Genomic DNA, 20,369 nt, shown 5'->3' with positions numbered 1-20,369 from the left:
GATTATGTGCAAAATACATTACATGTGCGTATGAAGATTGCTCAGCCAAAAGAGAAAAAGGGGCATATGTACATGTGGTGGTTTGAATGTATGGCCCCACAGACCCAGGCTTGCAACTGAAGTCTACAGCAGATGGAGCCCTCCTTGGGAAGAGGTATGTCCCTGGTGGGGAGGATCTTATCTCCAGCCCTAATAGGTGTGTTCCAAGCAGTTTTGAGCTTAGGCTGTTCATTACGCTGGCTGTTGGTGTTGTCTCTCTGCCTGGATGTATAGAAGCGAGCCGGCTTCTTCCACCATGATGTAGTTGCACTGGCATTTGTAAGCTTTTTTCCTCCCAAAGCTGTTTCTTGTTGGGTGTTTTGTTCCAGCAACCAGAAGCTGACTGCAACAATGCATAATGGAGTTTTATTTAACCATAAAGAGAAGGAAATTGGATGTAACTAGAGATAACCATATTAAGGCAAAATAACTCAGATTCAGAAAGATGAATATCACTTTTCTCTCATTTATGGATCCTAAGTAATCTGTAGATATATAAAATTGTTATGGATTTAACCAGCTGCTTTCTGATTGGATTTGAAGCTTAATCCATGGGAGGGTATTCATGGTTGCTACTAAAACCCTAGTCAAGTGTGTGTGTGTGTGTGTGTGTGTGTGTGTGTGTGTGTGCACGCGCACATGAATAAGAGTAACACAAAGGAGATGGGAAAGTAAAAGAAAGATGGGGATAAGTATTGTCAAAGATGATACATTTATATTTAAGTATGTCATTGATTATTAAAAAGCCAACAATTCATATATGTTTGTGAAATCCACTGAATATTATAAATAGAGAACTCTGGCTAATTTAGATGTTCCAAAGTATAAACAGCTCTAAGCAATGGGATATGGAATTTCATACTCGACAAAATATTATTTACTTCTTAGGTCATAAAAGTATTAGAATTTTAAAGTAAATAGATTATAGAACTCAATGCAAGTACAACCCACACTTTTGAACCAAATGAGTTACATGTTTGGTGAAAAAGTTAGTTGCCATTTGTGGCCTGTGAGGAAAAGTTGGACCCCACAATTGGGCAATTTCCAGTTCTCAGTCTACATCTCCTGGCTCCTCTCCATACTTCAACCCTTACTAAAACTGAAACAGACTGTGCTAAGCCTTGAGATCTGCCTTAGAATTTCCTGCTACTATTCCACAATTTCATTCATTCTGTCCTTTCATTGTATGTAAAAGTCTTAGTGATTCTGCTCCAAATCCCCGTCAGCATATGTCCACTTGATCTCCCCAAATCATCTCATTTTTAATGACCCAGATCATTGTTTTCTGCACATCCTCTATGAACGTTCTACTCTTCATGTCAACCACTTCCAGGAAAACACTCGAATTCTTCTCACATGTAGCTTATAGTTTACTGGATAGATATGGTGCTTATTTTTATTTACCTCTATAGCTCATTTATAAATAGGGGTTTTGTTTATCTTATTAATCAACTTTCATTAAAATGTTACAAATTACGCATAACTTACTTACTAACATTCATTAAGAATAGACCTATAGATGGGCTGGAAAGATGGCTTGACAGTTAAGCGCTAGCCTATGAAGCCTAAGGACCCTGGTTCAAAGCTCTATTCCCCAGGACCCACATTAGCCAGGTGCACAAGGAGGTGTACACATCTGGAGTTCGTTTGCAGTGGCTGGAGACCCTGGTGCACCCATTCCTCTCTCTCTCTATGTGCCTTTATCTCTCTATCACTCTCAAATAAATAAATAAAAATAAACAAAAAAATAAAAATAAAAAAGTATAGACTATAGATGACAAAAAGCATTATGTTTACTGTACCAATACACAACAGCATAGTAGATCAGCAACAACTCAAATCAATGGATTGCCTGTCAGTTTCTATGTGTGTGTCTGTTTCCCTGACATGTTTACATGAAAAGATAAGTGATTCCTTCTCAGAATACCTTACATACATCTACTGTAACGCTATTTTGGGAGCAAAAACTATACTAACTTATAACAACAAAAACAATCATTCTCATAGATAGCATGTGGTTGTTTGTTTGTGGCTAATGTAAACACTTGAGAAACAGACATTTCACATTTTATGTGTGCCAATTTTACCCTTGAATAGATCTCTAAATTTGCATACCCATTGTCCCATAATATACAACGGGCTCTCTCCCTTCATCTCACCTAATATCCTGCTATTTTATGAGCTTCAATAGCCCACTTAAAAGTGGTAGTTTCTTTAAGAAAATAATTACAATGTAAATTAGTCTTCAGCAAATAGTAAGGCACATATTGGAATTAAATGCCTAGGTATTGAAACTTTGCCTTCTGATATATTTAAGACTATTATATAAGTTTGACCATAACCATTCAATCTATGAACCTAGAAATATAATTCTTTTTGTTGCTAATGAAGGTCCTACGGCACAAATTTATTAAAGGTATAAGTTTGCATGGGATAATAATTGGGTCGATAATATTAAATTCATAGGCTCATTATTTAATTGCAAGGGCAGATTATGAATACAGCTTCTAAAATGTATTTTAATGAAAAACACTACATCCTGACCTAATCATATCAACCTTATCCTATCTAATTAAGGATGCAAAAAATCATTAGAGTTGCAAAATATTAGTTCCAGCTCCATCAGGCTATGAGCTGCCCCTTCATGAATATATATATATTTTTTTACTCTATGATAAATAGTTAATGAGGTAAAATGACAAAATTTGCATGTAGGCAAATTAGTTTAATAGAATGATGTCTTTTCTGACTGCTGAAAGTGACCTTTTTCCTTATCAAAAAAATGGCTAAAATTCTTTGAAATTATCATCTGGCTGTCTTCACACAAATGAAAATGTACACATATGAACAATATAAAAATTATGCACTGTAATAATCTTATATTCTCTTCATAGTATAAATGTGTTCTATGCTTTTGTATTTATTAACTTAATAAAAGAAATTAAGCATAATATAAGGTGTCCATTTATGGAAAATTGTTATTCCAGAACATAAAAATGAGGTGTATGAGCAGTATGAAGAAAATGTAGATCAAATTTTTAGAGCATTAAGGCTCTAACTACTAAGGTGAAACACTTTCATATAAAAATATCTATTGTACTCTTAATTTGGCATTTTAGATTATAAATAATTATTCTCAGTTAAGCTGGCACTCTATCTTGAGATTAAGCACAACAGTTGCTCAACAGGGCAACATTGCTTCCTCACAGAAATAAACTAAAGAAGCAAATATAAGACAACATAAGAAAAATGACAGAGGAAAACATCAAACATAAGAAGAAGGTGTCAAGATTTACTATCCAGAGTGTGAAGGGACACAATATACAAATAAAATGCATAGGACTATCCCCTTAACCCTGTTGCCTTTTCTGAAAAAAACATCACCCAAACAGAAAGAAGTAATAGGCATTCTGTGGGAAATCAGATGACCTATCAGGCATACGCACAGTTCCTACTTTTCATGGAGGCTGGGTCTCGCTAAGTTGTAGAAGTTATTCATATAAATGTATGGCCCAATGGAATGAAGGCCAAAGATTGCCCACACAGTTTCAATTCAATTGTTTACATTAGTGCCATTTAATCAAATTGTCTTTCTTTGATCTATTTGGGAATATACACAAGCTAATGGTGACTCAAGTTTTCTATTCTTGTCCAACATGGGTCAGCTAAGTCATTCTAAGAGGGATATAATCAATACTAAATTTAAAGAGTTAAATAATCTCAAAACTTTCAGTTTTTAACCCTCTAGAACCTAAGTTTTAGTTATTTCTCTTTTTTTCCCCTTTCAGGAAATAGAGCAAAATAAAGTCAAATAATTGTGTTTTCCTCTATTTCTTTTTCTTGTTAAATATTTATGTTCAACTCAGACCATTTTGATACTCAACCTTGGATTGTTTCCAAGTTTCTAAATTTCCATGTTGTGAAATTTAATAAAATAAGTATCTATTCAATAAAAAAGTAATAACATAAAACCCACCCTACCTATCTATCCCAGGCCCTGGGAAATTGTGTTAGAGAGAAAGTGCTTTTGGCTAGGTTAATCTTAATAATGCTGGATCTTTTAAAATCTTGCTGTTCAGGATTAATGAGAAATAAACCAGAATGAATATATAGTAATGCTAAATTTGGTTGCCTTCTATTCAAGGACATTTGTCTTGGAAACTGGATACCTGTTACACTGTTATGCTAACTGTCAAATCAGAATTCAAGACGTTGGAGTATAAGTAAGCTATGTGAAAATTTTAAAGCTAATGTTTAAGTTTCTGTCAAGTAGGATGCATGATGAGGTATATTATGTGTCCATTCTATGGGCAAATCAAGTATGTCCAATTATTGAACCACTCTTGTTGAACAAACAAACATTTGTTTGGAAAATAGTTACTGTGTCACCTAAAATAGAGGCTGGTCTACATGGAGGACATTAAGATAGAGAAATCATTCTTTCCACAGGCGATCTTAGTCTAAAAGAAAGAGGGCACATGAAGTGGTCATTCTTGGCTGTTACACTAGTCAGGTGAGTCAGGCCGCTTTGACCAACAGGATTCGGGCCTTCCCCTGGAGATCCACAGAACAGATGTCACCTGAGATGGGCCCTGGGGAATGACAAGCCAGCCAGACATGGAGTTGGAAGATGCCTCATAAGTGGTAAGCTGTGTAATCAGTTTAGAAAATAGTTTACATTTTCTTACTCCTTCCTGCAGTTGGAAGGTTGCTGTTTAGGGAGGGGAGGGGAGGATAGGGAGGCAGGAGATACAGCTGGAGATGTAGGAAAGAACCAGGCAATAGGGAGGTAGCGAACCATGAATGACAGGAAGGCAGGGTCTCATTTGCATATTCCAAATGTCACTGTGACTACACCGGAGCATGAATTCATATACACAGAGTGCAGATGAAACAGGTGAGAGAAAAGATGGTAAGAGTAGGGCTGGAGAGATGGCTTGGCGGTTAAGCACTTGCCTGTGAAGCCTAAGGACCCTGGTTTGAGGCTCAATTCCCCAGGACCCACGTTAGCCAGATGCACAAGAGGGCACATGCATCTGGAGTTCGTTTGCAGTGGCTGGAGGCCCTGGCGCGCCCATTCTCTCTCTCTCTCTCTGTCTCTTTCTCTCTGTCTGTCACTCTAAAATAAATAAAATAACAACAACAAAAAAAAAAATTAAAAAAAAAAGATGGTAAGAGTAAACTCAACAGGACTTGATACTCAAATAAGGGTGTAGCAGATGAGAGTATTAACAAAGTCATCCAAGGAAAAAGGAAGCAGAGAACATCACTTTCCTCATCCAAGGCTCCAATCACTTCATATGCAGATATCTGGCTTCTGGCATTCTCCTCACGCCACTTCTGTATTTTTGCCACATATGTGTGAGTATCAATAAACACATTTCTTGGAAAATAATAGTTTTAAGCTATAAGAACCTCCTGATCCAGCCTTCCTTGCTTTGACTCATCAAAGGTGAAACACAGGTTGCCAGGGTTTTCCTCCTCAAGACCCTCCTAGCTGGAAGGAGTTCTCTGACCAGCTCTTCCTTCTTCCTCTCTCGTCTTTCATAATTTAAAAAGAAAACAATAAGGCTGGAGAGATGGCTTAGCGGTTAAGCGCTTGCCTGTGAAGCCTAAGGGCCCCGGTTCGAAGCTTGATTCCCCAGGACACATGTTAGCCAGATGCACAAGGGGGCACATGCATCTGGAGCTCGTTTGCAGTGGCTGGAGGCCCTGGCACGCCCATTCTCTCTCTTGTTCTCTCTCTCTTCCTCTCTCTGTCTGTCGCTGTCAAATAAATAAATAAAAATAAACCAAAAACTTAAAAAAAAAAAGAAAACAATATAAGATTAAACAGCATGGTTCCCAAGATAGTGGCAAATGCACTAGAAAGATACTTTAAGAACATAAGAGAATTTAATAACTTTCTAACTGGCTGACGTGCTTCAAGCCAACTCACCTTCCTTCTCTCACCGTTGAGTCCTCTCCATTGCTCTGCTCTCTTCACTATAGAGCTCAGCTCCTGGTTGGAAATTTCCAAATCATGTGGAATAAAGAACTTGGTTTCTTCACTGTGGATTCTCTGAAGGACATCTAATATCCAAGAGTCATTATTCAGCCTAAGAAAAGAATCATTTGTTACTTGATTCATGTTCCCCAAATATTATTGACTTTTTTTTTTCTTCCAATGTATTTAATAGTTGGATTTCTCTAATAAATTTCTATATATTTAGACCATTTGTTCCATTTCTTTTATCAGAAATTATTTGATGATTAAGATTCCATAAACAATTTAATAATTTTCTCAACTAAATATTATAATACAATTAATGTAAACTAGATGTTTTTACTATTAATTCACATATGCTTAGTGATGGGTGCTTGTTTGGTGCCTCAGTGAAAAATATTGCAGAAAATTGAGAAATATTGATTAGAATTATAGTTATTTAAAATGTTCTGAATTTGTGTAAAAAATATTAAGTTTGGATTCACCCTTCCTCCATAAGCTGGTTTTAAAGCACCTAGTAGTAGAAATTCCAATAATGATTTGATACTCATAAGTAAAATTATATAAGTATTAAGGCCATTCAGTAAGCACTTCTAAGCTTTTTCCATTAAGCACCCGAAGTAGCAGGATAAATGTGCATACTACCCCTAAGCACAAACCTGGGCTCATAATAGTCCATAGGATAGACCAAGGTCTGTCATGTATGGATGTCCATACAATTCTTTGTGAGAAGCTTGATAAAAATGACTGAACTATAAATTGGTCTATCAAGATAGTTAGGGACTAGAGAGATGTGTCAGTGGATAAAGCACTTACCATGTGTAATGGCTAATGTCAATTTTCAAATTAACAGTACCTGAAATCACTTCTGAGGGATTAGCATAGTGTCTAGGTATGGTATCCTGACTATGTTAACTCAGGTAGGAAGACCCACCTTAAATGTGAGCAACACCCTTCCATGGGCTTGCATGTTGGACGGTATGTACAGGAGAGAGCTGGCTAAGCACCACCAGTCATTGCTCTCTGCTTCCTTACTGTGGACTGAATGTGACCAGCTCTGCTTCAAGTCCCTGCCACCCTGCCTTGACCATGATGGACCGGAACTATAACTGTAAGATGAAATAAATCCTCCCTCCCTTACAATGATTATTTTCAGGTTGGTGTCCCCACGATCAGAAGGTAACGAAGACACCACACATGTGGGAGTACTAGAGTTCGTATCCCCAGGACCCAATTCAAAAGCCAGCCAGTGTAGCAGGTATCAGGCATCAGGCATCCATAGCACTACGTATGGGAGAAGACCAGAGAGTTCCCGGTAAGCTCGTGAGTCAGGTAGTCTGACGAATACCAGTGAGCATCCACCAGAGGGTCTTAGTAAACAAAATTGACCATGAAGAACTACATCTCCACGAGTCCTCCATGTGCACCATGGCACGGTCACACCACTTCCCCACACAAGTCCTCCATGTGCACCATGGCACGTTCACACCCCCTTCCGCCACACAGGTGGTCCTCCATGTGTACCATGGCATGTTCACACTCCCTTCTCCACACAGGTCGTCCTCCATGTGCACCATGGCATGTTCACAGCCCCTTCTCCACACAGGTCCTCCATTTGCACCATGGTACGTTCACACCCCCTTTCCCCACACAGGTCATCCTCCATGTGCACCATGGTACATTCACACCCCTTCCCCAACAGGTCATCCTCCATGTGCACCATGGCATGTTCACACCCCTTCCCCACACAGGTCATCCTCCACATGCACCATGGCACGATCACAACACCCCCCCAACACACACACACAAAATTTACGTCATGATATTGTCTTTCTATTTATTCAAAGTGAAGAATTGGAAATATTTTACCTCAATGACCAGAATAATTAGTTCAGTCATCTAATAGTACAATTCGTTGTCCATTGTAAAGACATTCACCTGCAATCCATCTTGTTATTGCATCTTGAACGTGATCCTGACATTTTATGTTAGCATTTTGAGCTTTTAAATGTTAGCCTTGGGCTGGCAGCATGGCTTAGCTGTTACGGCGTTTGCCTGCAAATCCCCAGGACCCTGGTTTTAATCCCCAGGACCCACATTAGCCAGATGCACAAGGGGTCACATATGTCTGGTGTTCGTTTGCAGTGGCTGGAGTCCCTGACATGCCCATTCTCTCTCTTTCTCTCTCCTCCTCTTTCTCTGTCAAGTAATAAATGAAAATAAGGGCTGGAGATATTGCTTAGCAGTTAAGCGCTTGCCTGTGAAGCCTAAGGACCCCGGTTCGAGGCTCGGTTCCCCAGGTCCCACGTTAGCCAGATGCACAAGGGGGCGCACGCATCTGGAGTTCGTTTGCAGAGGCTGGAAACCCTGGCACGCCCATTCTCTCTCTCTCTCCCTTTATCTGTCTTTCTCTCTGTGTCTGTCTCTCTCAAATAAAATAAAATAAAATAAAAAATTTAAAAAAAAATAAAAAATAAATGAAAATAAAATATTTAAAAGATTAGTCTATTATTGATAAAAATCTAGAATTTAAAATTTATCATATTGACTGCAGTTAAAATTACATTTTGATTTAAACTAAATACATTTTATTCTACTTTGCTGACATTTTATTCATGGCAAATATTTTCTTCTCTCTTTTTTTCTGAAAAACCCACTCAAACACATGCAATAGTGGTGTGTCAATCAACCACTCTGTAATTGGACTAGAGACCCATTCCATGGGAGGGAATACATGGCTGATACTGAAAACATATGGCAAGGAAAGTTGTGAGCCCTAGTGTTCGCCTGCTGGTGTCTGGCTAAATGCATGTGTTATGCTCCCCATACTGGCCAGGAAGCACTTAGCTTAATGCTCATACCCATATATTAAAGCTACTCTCACTTTTGGTTAAAGAAGCTTCCCTTTTCAGATGGCAGTGACCTTGGGATGACTCAGAAGGCACCATGGTGCTGAAAAGAAGGGACAGAAGAGGGCTCATCACTGAAATAAATATCTCTATCACACAATTCAAGGCTCAGGGAATAATGTGGAAGAGGTGGCAGGAAGAATGGAAGAGCCAAAGGAAGGGTAGGACCCTTACAATGTGCTCCTCCTGCCACATATCCAGGACCTCCAAGTGCCTGGCACTACCTCCACAAGACTCTCATAATAGGAGGAAAACATGATGAAATCAAAATAAAGGAGAGACTGACTTAAAGGTGGAGGGGATATGATGGAGAGTGGAGTTGTGAAGGGGAAAGTGAGTGGGGAGGGAATTCTCATATTTTATTGTTTATAATTATGGAAGTTGTCAATAATAAAAAAATAAATACAATATTTCTGTAACCACCTTTATCTTGAGTATTTTTAAAATGCTCATGTGACATAGATTTTTTTTAACTTTATTTTCAAATATGATCTAAAGTTTGTTTTCAGTTTTTAATGACTTTGAGTTCATCACAGATGGTCTTTAGGTTAGTTTTTAGTGCCACCTGCATTTTGGGAGGGGTGTCAAGGATCAAACCCAGTGCCTTACACATACATTTTGAGCAAGTGCTCTGCCACAGAGCAGCGTCCACAGTCAGCCAGGTGCCACGTTGAATGTCCCTACAGCTTCTTGTGAATATGTCAAGCTTATGGTGGGCTATCTGGATGATTTACTAGGTGGCTTGTTAAACAAGAACTAGTCTTTTCCATTCCCATAAGCTGTTTAGTGAAACATTCATCTTTTCCTTTTAATGGTGGAGTAAGATTTAATGTAGTCAAATTACTGTCAATTTGCTGCCATAAACATTTTCTATATGAAGATTTTAAGTGCAGGATTACCAACAATGCAATTAACTTTGAATTAATTAGGAATCACAGTCCTATTTCTGCTGGCTTCTAATCTCCTTGCCCAGAAAATGCCTGCCTTCTTTTTATTTCAATTTCATTCTGTGTAAAGAATAATTATGTAAACATCAAAGCCTGGATATACAGGACACTTAACAAATGTTTTGACAGAGAGCAAAATGGCTTGTTAGAATATGGAAACCAGTACAAAGATTAATTGTGTTTTAGTTTTATTTAAATTTTTTCTTGCCATTTTGGGTGGCATTTTCCAATGAAAAGCCCCATGATGGGTTACTAATGAGTCAATTTACCAACCTTTGTCAGTTTTTAGCATATTTTAAACTCTATAAAGCCAGTCTACAGAAACAAGTTTAAAAAAATACCACTCTATGGTCCTGTACACAAAGTAAAATTGGAAATGGATATTAATTAGATCATTTCATATGATATAACTAGTCAAGCAATATAATACATAACCAAAAGTGAATTATTTTCTTCTTTTGGATGTAAGGATATTTTATCATTTTATATGTCTTTGGAATCTTCACTTTTCATGTTCTCTTTAGAAAATTAAAGATGAATTTTTGAAAAATAAATAGTAATGTAAACATTGTTCTAGATCCATTAACAAATTCTTCATTGGTGACATCAGTGAAAGGGAGCAAAATCTATTGCTTATGTACGATCCATATTTTAGATGTGAATATCAAATGTGAGCAACAAATGGTTATATGAAGTGAAAGACATTGGATTCCTTAGTTAAGAGAAGAAAAAAAGAAAAGCAAACATGGAAAAAATTCTAAAATTAGTGAGTGCTGAGAAGTGCTAAATCTAAAACAATATAAAAGTGAATCTAAAAGGTGAATCTAAAAAGTGAATCTAAAAGGATTACATAATTTTTGCACATTTTGGGGCACTTTTGGCTCTGGACTTTTAAATCGGGAGCTGTTGTTTTCTGATAGATTATTGAACATGGTGATGGTTGCAAATTCTAAAGTGCCCTCAAATATTGTATTTTTATGTTATTTCTTCAAAATGTAATTAAAAGAGAAACTCACTCCACCTGTCTGGAAAGCCTTAGGCAGTGCTGTTTGGAGAAGTAGGTCACACGTTGTACCACAGGTTCTGATGATGGCCAGTGAAACACAGTAATTTACCAAGTCCTGTGCCCTGTGCCCTACATACACAGCAATACACAGCAATCCGCTGCTTGACGGCTTGACAAGCGGCAGAATCTATTATGCTGGCTGCACATCTGAATGTGGGTCATTTACAGAAACGGAAGATGTGACATTTCTTCCAAAACTGAAAAGGACAATGTGAACGTTTCACTACCGGACTAATTTCAGGACCACAAAAGAAGGTGAATATGTTCACGTAAATTTCTCATTCCCCAAGAGTCACTGTCACTTAGCACATACCAATGTGTGGTCAATACGCTTCTGGTGTGAGTCGGACAATGTAATTACAAGAGTACTAATTCCATCCGAATGATTCAGGGATGGCTCTGACAGTGTGCACGCACGCCTGTTTTGGCATAGCCACCCTCTCTGTGCTCTATCTAATTCATCCATAGGTTTCTGCATCTTAAACCTGCATATGTGTGAGCTACATTGTGGAACATTTTAAATGAGTCATTTGACATCCAAAGATTGTTAAACACATGAAGATAGTTTGGGCAGCTCTTCTATAAACTTGGTTAACTCATCATTGTCTTTAGTAATAATAAGTGAAATTCACCTGGATTTGTTGTGAAATCTTACTAAACAGGAAGAGAAAAGATGAGAACAGATTGCAGAAATGAAAATGCCCAAGCAATTGGAAGCAGTCAAAATGCTTCCCTTCCATGTTACCACAGATGGACACACCACAAGTACCAAGATATATATGGTGTAGTGTCCTCCAAGAGATGAAGGTATGTTATCTCATGTTTGTAAAGGAAGAGAGTAGACAAGAGAAGCTGCTTTATAGATGGAATGAATTGAAGGAAGCTCAAAAGCTTGTGGATTTTTACAATCTGGAGATGGTGAGTATGGAGGATGAGAGAGGAAAGATTTGAAGACAAAACCTTGACCTAACTTTCTTTCTTTCTGCCTTTCTTTCCTTCCTTCTTCTCTTTCTTATTCTTTTTTCTTTCTTTCTTTTTGTTCTTCTTTTTTCCTTCTTTTTCCTTTCTGCTTACTCCCTTCCTCCTCCTTTCCTTCACTTATGTTCCTGTCTTCCAACTCCCTTCTCTACCTCCACCCTTTGCCCTTTGCTTGCTCCTTCCCTTTCTGTCTCAATGGATGGGTTCGTAGGTTTGAATGTGAAATTTCCCACAGGCTCATGCATTTGCGCACTTGTTCCCAAGCCGACAGGAGGGTGCTTCTTGGGAAGGTTATGGAATCTTTGGCAAGTAAAGACTTGTCACAGGAAATGGATGACTGGGGGATGAGCCTTGGTGTTTTATAGCCCAGCCTCACTTCTGTTCATTCTCTGCTTCCCAATGTGACTGTGATTTGACCAGCATTACTTCCGATGCCGCGAGTTTCATTTACAATGGACTATGTTCCCTCAAAACTGCAAGCCAGCATAAACTTGTTCTTCCTGAAATTGTTTCCTGTCAGATGTTTGATGACAGCAACAAGTAAGGTAATCAATACTGTGGGCAACACTGGTGGTTACTGTGTTAAGGGATGCTGAATGGAGAGCTTACGGAGGAGACTATGAGGTGTGTGTGTGTGTGTGTGTGTGTGTGTGTGTGTGTGTGTGTGTGTGTGTTTCTCCAAATGTTAACTTTAGAATTCCTTTAGAGAGTGTACAGGAGGGTGTGTCTCTGTGTACTTGTCAAAAGTAATTCAAAATTCAAAACTGTTGAACTAAATTAGAGTTTACTTTGTTCAAATGAAAATAAACACATATGTTATAGCTCACTTAGAAATATGCTCAACAAAATATTACTAATGAGCTGTTTTTATTAGTTATTCTCTTATTATCAATAGAAACAGATAATAGTTAATACCTACATTTGTTAGGTAAGTAGCACTAATAAAATTTTAAAAATGTATTTATTTATTTTCAAGAAAAGAGACAGACAGATAGAGAATGGGCACACCAAGTCCTACAGCCACTGAAGATGAATTCCCCTTTGTGCCGCTGGCTTGGCGTGGGTGCTGGTGAATTGAACCTTGGGCATTAGTCTTTAAAGGCAAGCACCTTAAATGCTGAGGCATCTCTTCAGCCCCTAATTCACAATTTATATACACTAAGCATATTATTCAATGTTTGAAGCTTGATTTTGTTTAGTACATTTTCAAGATTAAAAACTCAAGAAGTAGCAAGGAGCTACAATCACTATGTTATGTGTACCCAGCTCAGAAGTGACAGAGGCAGATTCCAGCCAGTCCTATCTTACCTTCAGATGAAGACACTGACCACTATACCACACTCATCCATCAAGGGAAATTCAAGCATAAATGTGCAATTTGAAACTACCCTAATCTTTTTAAAGTGTTCAGCAAGGTAGTGTATTAATTACTTTTCTCATTGCAGTCAACAAGTACCTCAGAAGACGCATCCTAAGGGAAGAAGGTGTACTTTGGCTTACAGTTCGGGGGTTGCCAGACCATCACGGCAGGAAGGCTCGGCAGCAGCACAGGATGCACCTGGTCACAGAGCATCCGCAGTCAAGAAGCACACGCCTTTAATCCCAGCCCACGGGAGGCAGAGGTAGGAAGCTGCCATGAGTTTGGGGCCACCCTGAGACTGCATAGTGAATTCTAGTCAGCCTGAGCTAGAGTGAAACCCTACCTCAAAAACCAAAATAAATATATTAATAGAAAAAGAAGCAGAGAACAATGAATGTTGGTGCTCAGCTAGCTTTCTCCTTGATATTCAGCCCAGGACCCCGGTCCATGGACTGCTTGCACTCTTTCAATTCTATTCTATTTTCTTTTTTTAATTAATTAGAGTGAGAGAGAGATTTACAGAAAGAAAGAGGCAGAGAGACAGAGAAAGAACGGGCACACCAGGGCCTCTAGCCACTGCAAACAAACTCCAGATGTTCCCACCACTGTGTACATCTGGATTTATATAGATACCAGGGAGTCCAGCTCAAGCCTGTGGGCTTTGCAGGCAAACACCTCACTGCCGAGTCATCTCTCAGCCCTGCTTCCAGTTGTGTTCCGGCCACTCCTTGTGAACGCAGAGGAGAACATCACTCGTGCTCTGCTGTCCCCAGACCCGGGATCTCGTGTGGCTCTGTGGTCATGCTGCTGTGGCCTTCAGGCGGGACCGCTGGTGCCACATTGAAAGGCAACTCATACACACATCGTCCTCTTAGCTCTAGCAGAACATGAAAATCATCTTCCTTACATATCAAGTTGTTGATTCAATTGCTCCAGTGATAAGGATAGTGAAAAACGTCTCACAAAGGCTTTTAGAGAAAGTACAGAATGCGGACGAGGAGGCGAGGTCGTATGAGAGACACGCACTTCCGTGAAAAGGCAAAAGGAAACTTCTCATCTCAAAGACCCAACACAAGCTCCTGGTAGGCTTAGCTTGCACCAGCCCATTTGTACCATCTCATCTAGGTAGCCGTGGTCCCCTGATTTTTTTTTTTTCTTGTTTGCCTCAAATGTCATGTTCCTGTATGCAAGGGGTGAAGGCACAAACCCCACTTGGTTATTTTAGGGTTTTTTTTTTTACATCTATGGGAAGCAGCCAATTTACCAGAAACCAAGTCACCAAAATACTAATTAAGTCATCTTAATATTCAGGCTTGTATTCTTTATTTATGTTTGTGATGGGGGTCTCATTATTCATCTTAGGCTGATACTAAACTTATATTATAGCCTCAGAGTCTCAGTGACCCTCTTGACTCAACCTCCACAGCTCTGGGAGCACAAGCATGCCCCACCACATCTAGGTCTTGTTGTGTTTTTCTTTTTTCTTTTCTGAAAATGAAATTTAAAAAAAAATATTTATTTATTTAGTTAATTATTTGTAAGTAGAGAATGAGTAAAGGGAGAGAGAGAAAATGGGTGCACCAGGACCTCCAACCTCTGCAAATGATCTCCAGATGCATGTGTCACTATGCATCTAGTGTTACGTGGGTACTGGGGAATCTGACACAGATTGTTAGGCTTGGCAGGCAACTGCCTTAACCACTGAGCAACCTTCCCAGCCCTTACTATCTTTTACTAATTGGAAAGATCATCACGTGGAGGGAAGTTTGGAAGGGCGGTAGAAAGAGTGTTCTTTTCTTTTTCTTTCTTTTTTTTTTTTTTTTTTTTTTTTTTTTTTGGTTTTTCAAGGTAGGGTCTCACTCTAGCTCAGGCTGACCTGGAATTCACTATGGAGTCTCAACTCAGGGTGGCCTCGAACTCACGGTGATCCTCCTACCTCTGCCTCCCAAGTGCTGGGATTAAAGGCATGCGCCACCACACCCAGCTGAGTGTTCTTTTCTGAAGAGCAGAAAGAAGCAGCAGTGAGCACATGACACAGACCTATGGCCCACACCATAGGCTTGGCACTTACAGATTAAAGGTAGGGCCCTATAGCAATGAGGCATCCTGAAGATGTTAATTTTACTGGAGAAGAAGAAAATAGTATCAAAATCTTTGAGACAGATCTGTTCCTATGAAAGCATATTTTAATGTGCACAGCCTATAACTGCCATCAGGGTGTAGAATGGCTATGAAACAGGTGGCAGTGGCAGTATGTGTATTAATTACACAAAATTTGGAATCTTTTCATCAACACAGAAAGTAATATTTTGTTTGTACCACAAAGATATTGTAAAAGTTGGTTTCAGAAAGAAAATCTTTATCTCATGTATTCCCTCGACAATGAACATGATCATTACATTCTTGTCAGAACCCATCTTAAATTATTTTAACCTAAATTAATTTTCCTAACTAATAAATGACAGCAGCTAGAACTTATAAGGCTATTTGGAACTATTAAGGCAATGATTAAGAAGATACAAGCACTCAAAAACTAATTAACTTGGGCTGGAGAGATGGCTTAGCAGTTGGGTGCTTGTCTGTGAAGCCTAAGGACCCTGGTTCAAGGCTCGATTCCCCAGGGCCCATGTTAGCCAGATGCACAAAGGGGTGCATGCATTTGGAGTTTGTTTGCAGTGGCTGGAGTCCCTGTCATGCCCATTCTCTCTCTCTCTCTCTCTCTCTGCCTCTTTCTCTCTGTCACTCTCAAATTAATAAATATAAACAACAACAAAAAACTAACTAACTTGACCATCAGCCTTTTAAATATGTGTACAGTTTCCAGAGATTCCAGAAAAATAAAAGCTTAAACAAATCCAGCTGACATTTAATCGTAGCATCACATTCTCTATGTATTATAAAGAGATATGTAAGTAGCCTATAAATAGGTGACACTGCTCAGATAACAGAATTATAATGGACTCATGTTTTTTTTATTTATTTTTAAATTTTTGCTATGAGGCCAAAGACTGCACATTACATACTGACCATTAATAAAAGTTTAGTAAAATGCAAATCAAGCTATAGAAAAAAAGGAAATCAACTCTGTCCATCCTTCCGAAAAGGCAAAATGATGACTAATTTTACTTACTCTTAAAAATCTAACAAGTTTAAATGTAAACTAACATCTAAAGATTACATCAAATTAACACAGCAGCAAAATAAGGGATAAAAAGATGTGTTGTTCAGCTTTTGGCACACATCTACCAAATCAGGTGTACTTGGCTTCTGACAAACAATTTAATAAAAATATTAAACTTTACAAAAGGGAAAGAAAACAGCTGCAAAATTGAAAACTGAGGAATTATTTTATATTTTTAATTAAGTACTATGAAATGATTCTAAAAAGCTTTGCCATGGATGAGTTTTAAATACCTTTTTTTTTTTTTGAGTCAGGGATTTATTATGTAGCCTTGGCTAACCTAGTATTCACATTTTAGCCCAGGCTGGCCTTGAATAACCTATAATCCTTCTTCCTTAACCTCCCAAGTGCTGTGATTACAGGTATATATCTCAATTCCTATGGAAAAAGTCTTTATTTTAAGAAATAAAAACAAGTAATGGATAAAACTATGACATAAGAGTCAATACTCTCTCCCTCTATCTCTCTCTCTTCCTATATATATATGTTATAACTGAATTAAGAAAGGATATTTGAATGATATATAGAAAAGAAGGCAAGAAAGACATTTACAAGGTCCACAAATAGGAAATATGAATGAGTAATATACACATTATGAATGTTTGGTAAACAAAGGAAGGTAAAATGAAACAGTGAGGCTCTTTTTCTTCTAGTTTCAGAAGCTCATACGTGAGTGACTATAGGTGGTAAATCTCTTCACTTACTACAACAGGAGTGCAAACCTATAAAAATTCCCATGAAAATCTGTAAGGATTGTCAAATATCTTAGGCATATTATGCCTGCTCAGTCACTGTATATGTGTCTTGAGAATACTAGTCAGAGTATAAATTAAAATGTGGCTAAGACTGTGTATGTTAATATGGCCATGATAATAATTTATAAGATATATAAAATTATAAAACAAACTATTATTGAGTAATAAGGTTATATTTAACTATTTTATCCTATCTATACTGCTTGGCTTATAAAATTTATAGGCATTAAATATTTATGAACTTAGTAAAGTATTGAAAAATATTCATTATATATCAAGGTGAATATCAACTCATGAAATTGTTATTATAATATTTAATTTCAATTACATAAATTAAGTATACCCACATGGTAAAAAGGACTAACATAAATTTATCAGAAGATTAAACAATACTTTGCTTAGATGAGATTATTGTGCTTTTTTCATTTGCATACTTTCATTTTTATCTACCTAATTATTCCTTCAAAAGTAAGGAAAAACCATTAAAATGTTAATTCTTTTTATAAAATTATAATGTGAAGTCCAAATAAATGTGCTTATCATTAAGAGCATCCTTGTGCAGATGGGAAATGGAGATTATAGTCAACTATCCTCTCAGAACTACGAAGAGTGGATATTTTTCCCAGCAGAAACACTTCAGTGACAGGGTTCCCAGAGTCCTGGAGCAGTGAGATCAAGCCATTCTCCACACGGTCTTGGGCTTTCACAGCTAGTGTCTGTAATGTGTGGCTTCCAATGCCCAGAGCTGAACAATCTTCTTTAGGAATGAACATCTGGTACAAGAGGATCGATCTCTTGTGTTCCCAAAATACAGCTATGTGGTCACTGCTGTGTTCATAGCATTGGTCCCAAAGCCCAGGAAGACTTAGGGCCATTGTCTTAATATCTTGACTAAAGAGATGTCATCCTGCACTGGATAGCATGCAGATACCTACATTGGCACTTATTGCTAAAATAAGGTCTTATAATCTCAGTGTCTCTTCTGCTATTCCATAATAATACCTGAATTCACTGACTGCTGCTGACGGTACTCCTGAAGAGAACTGATCTAAGCATCTTGCCGTTATCTTTAATAATTTGCAAATAGTGATAAGAAATTTCTTTTACAGCTGATGCATTGTGGGTGAGTTCATTCTAAAATAAAAGGCTTCTAAAATACAAGCAAAACCTTGGTTTAGCTAAATATGCTCGATTGTGGCAAACCGGATTAAGTGTGAGGTCAGTGCACTAAGCTTGGCTAAGATGAATTCTTTTGGGTTAATTCTGTATAACTTGCAGACACTCTACCATCTTGGCTCTTCCTCTGAACATCCTCCATCCACTTTTGAGATTCCCATCCCTTGTACCTGTACTTCCCCATGGGGAGATTTTTGTGTTCTATCCTAAAGCAAAGATCATTTGCTTTAGATATCAAAGTGAGTTCTAATTATTTGGTGCAGAAATTCTGTGCTAACATCCTCATACTTTGTGAGTAATGTAGATAATTAAAGTGCAGGCACTCAGCTTCGGATAGTATAGCTGTGGACATTCTAAGTGAGAAGAGATGCAATGATGTGGAAATAAGTGATAAATATATTATCTTACTTTTATTATACTTACAGAAGTTGAAACTGTATACCTTTTCATTTATTTAATACTTTTTTGGAAACTGTACTCATTTAAAAAAGCGGTGAGTATTTATGGAGCCTCTTACAAAATCTATGCTTCTGTGTAATGTTTTACTTCATACATTACATAAGAAAATGTCTAAAATCTAGCAAATGAACAACACTGCCTAGGGCTGCATGAAGTGAGTGGTCAAATGTAAACTGAAAGCTTGGGGAAGACGTCTTCTCTTGCCAGAAATGTAAGACATACAGTACTTATGACATGTCAACCTATGAACCAACCCTGGGCCTAAACAACACAAGTTCCCTTGAAGAGCTGGACATTTTCACTACCACTGTTAGTGACCCAAAGGCAATATCAGAGCGTGATCCATCCTCTGAAAGTTGACTTGAGCAGAGAGTGTGCTCCTGAGATGATACCCATCATATGTGAGCTCCCTCCCTGCTCCAGTCCTCCAAGCGCCTGCATCCTCCGGCACTCCTTTCCTTGAAATGAAACAAGACCTGTCTTCCCCTCCTCAGTGCAAGGCTGCATCCACTTGTGTTCTACTGGAGTCTTCAGAGACCTCAGCTATCCTCTTTACTTAGGTATTCTTTTAATTTTTTTAGCCTCCTCAGTAGTTACACCATCTGCAAAAATAAACTTCTGCAATAAAAAGTAAGAATGGTTCTGACTCACATGAGCCCACTCTCCATTATCAAGCTACCTTCCATCATGGCCTACAAGAGGGCTTACACCTATTAAATTCTCTATAAAAAAAAATGAGGGTTATTCCATTTATATGGTGCTAACTTTATTCTGTTTTTCAGATAGATGCAGATCCTAAGGAGAGAACCACCCCATCATACCTCAAAAGGGCCCCAACTGAAGGTAAGAATAATTGGCAAAACAAGTAAGGGTGCTGTTTTCTTGGTGAACCTGGTACCAGCACAAGGGTGAAGGAGACCAACACAGAGAACAATCAACTCCTACCAAATCAGATATCCAGAGACTCAGAATCTTCCAATACCTCATCACTGAAGCAGACCTAAAATGAACCCAGCATGGCTCAGGGAAGTTTGCAGAAGAGGGGGCGGAAAGAATGTCAGAGCCACACACTGGGTCATGATACGCAGAGACGTTTCCTCCTACCCATAACTGTGGGCTAACTCCACAATGCATGACCCGTATACCGCAACAAGAGGGGATGGGGGACGGGGAGGACATGGACGAGCCTAACAATGGTACCAACTTCACTGAATTCACTGAATACGAAACTAATAATAAATAAAGAAAGGAAAAGAATTTTTTTTTAAAAAGTGGGAATGGCACTGATCTATGGGCATAGATGTAAAAATTTAGAAGCTAATTTGATGGGCATGCAGCAGAACATACCAATTTATCCAATAATAGCAGTAGCTTCCCTCTCAAGGCCAATGACGTTCCCAGTCACAGGTTTTTGACTAGATTTTCAGTACCTGACATGAATTCCTTCACACAGAACAGGCCTTGAATGCAATCAGAGAGCAGTTGGATACCCTTCCACCAGTCATGTGACTAT

General features: G+C 38.3%; 1 protein-coding gene across 1 annotated transcript in view; it reads right to left on the bottom strand.

Moving 5' to 3' along the window:
- LOC101603424 overlaps positions 1–20,369 on the bottom strand; it is a 301,585-nt gene that overhangs the window by 66,685 nt on the left and 214,531 nt on the right. Inside the window, exon 21 of the mRNA XM_045136372.1 lies at positions 5,978–6,137. Within this exon, the coding sequence (XP_044992307.1) occupies positions 5,978–6,137 (160 nt within the window). The remainder of the gene's footprint in view (positions 1–5,977; positions 6,138–20,369) is intronic.

The sequence above is a fragment of the Jaculus jaculus genome, chromosome 17 (genome assembly GCF_020740685.1).
Source record: "Jaculus jaculus isolate mJacJac1 chromosome 17, mJacJac1.mat.Y.cur, whole genome shotgun sequence".
NCBI lineage: Eukaryota > Metazoa > Chordata > Mammalia > Rodentia > Dipodidae > Jaculus > Jaculus jaculus.
The sequence above is the reverse complement of the archived record's forward strand: the minus strand, read 5'-3'. Positions and strand labels throughout refer to the sequence as shown.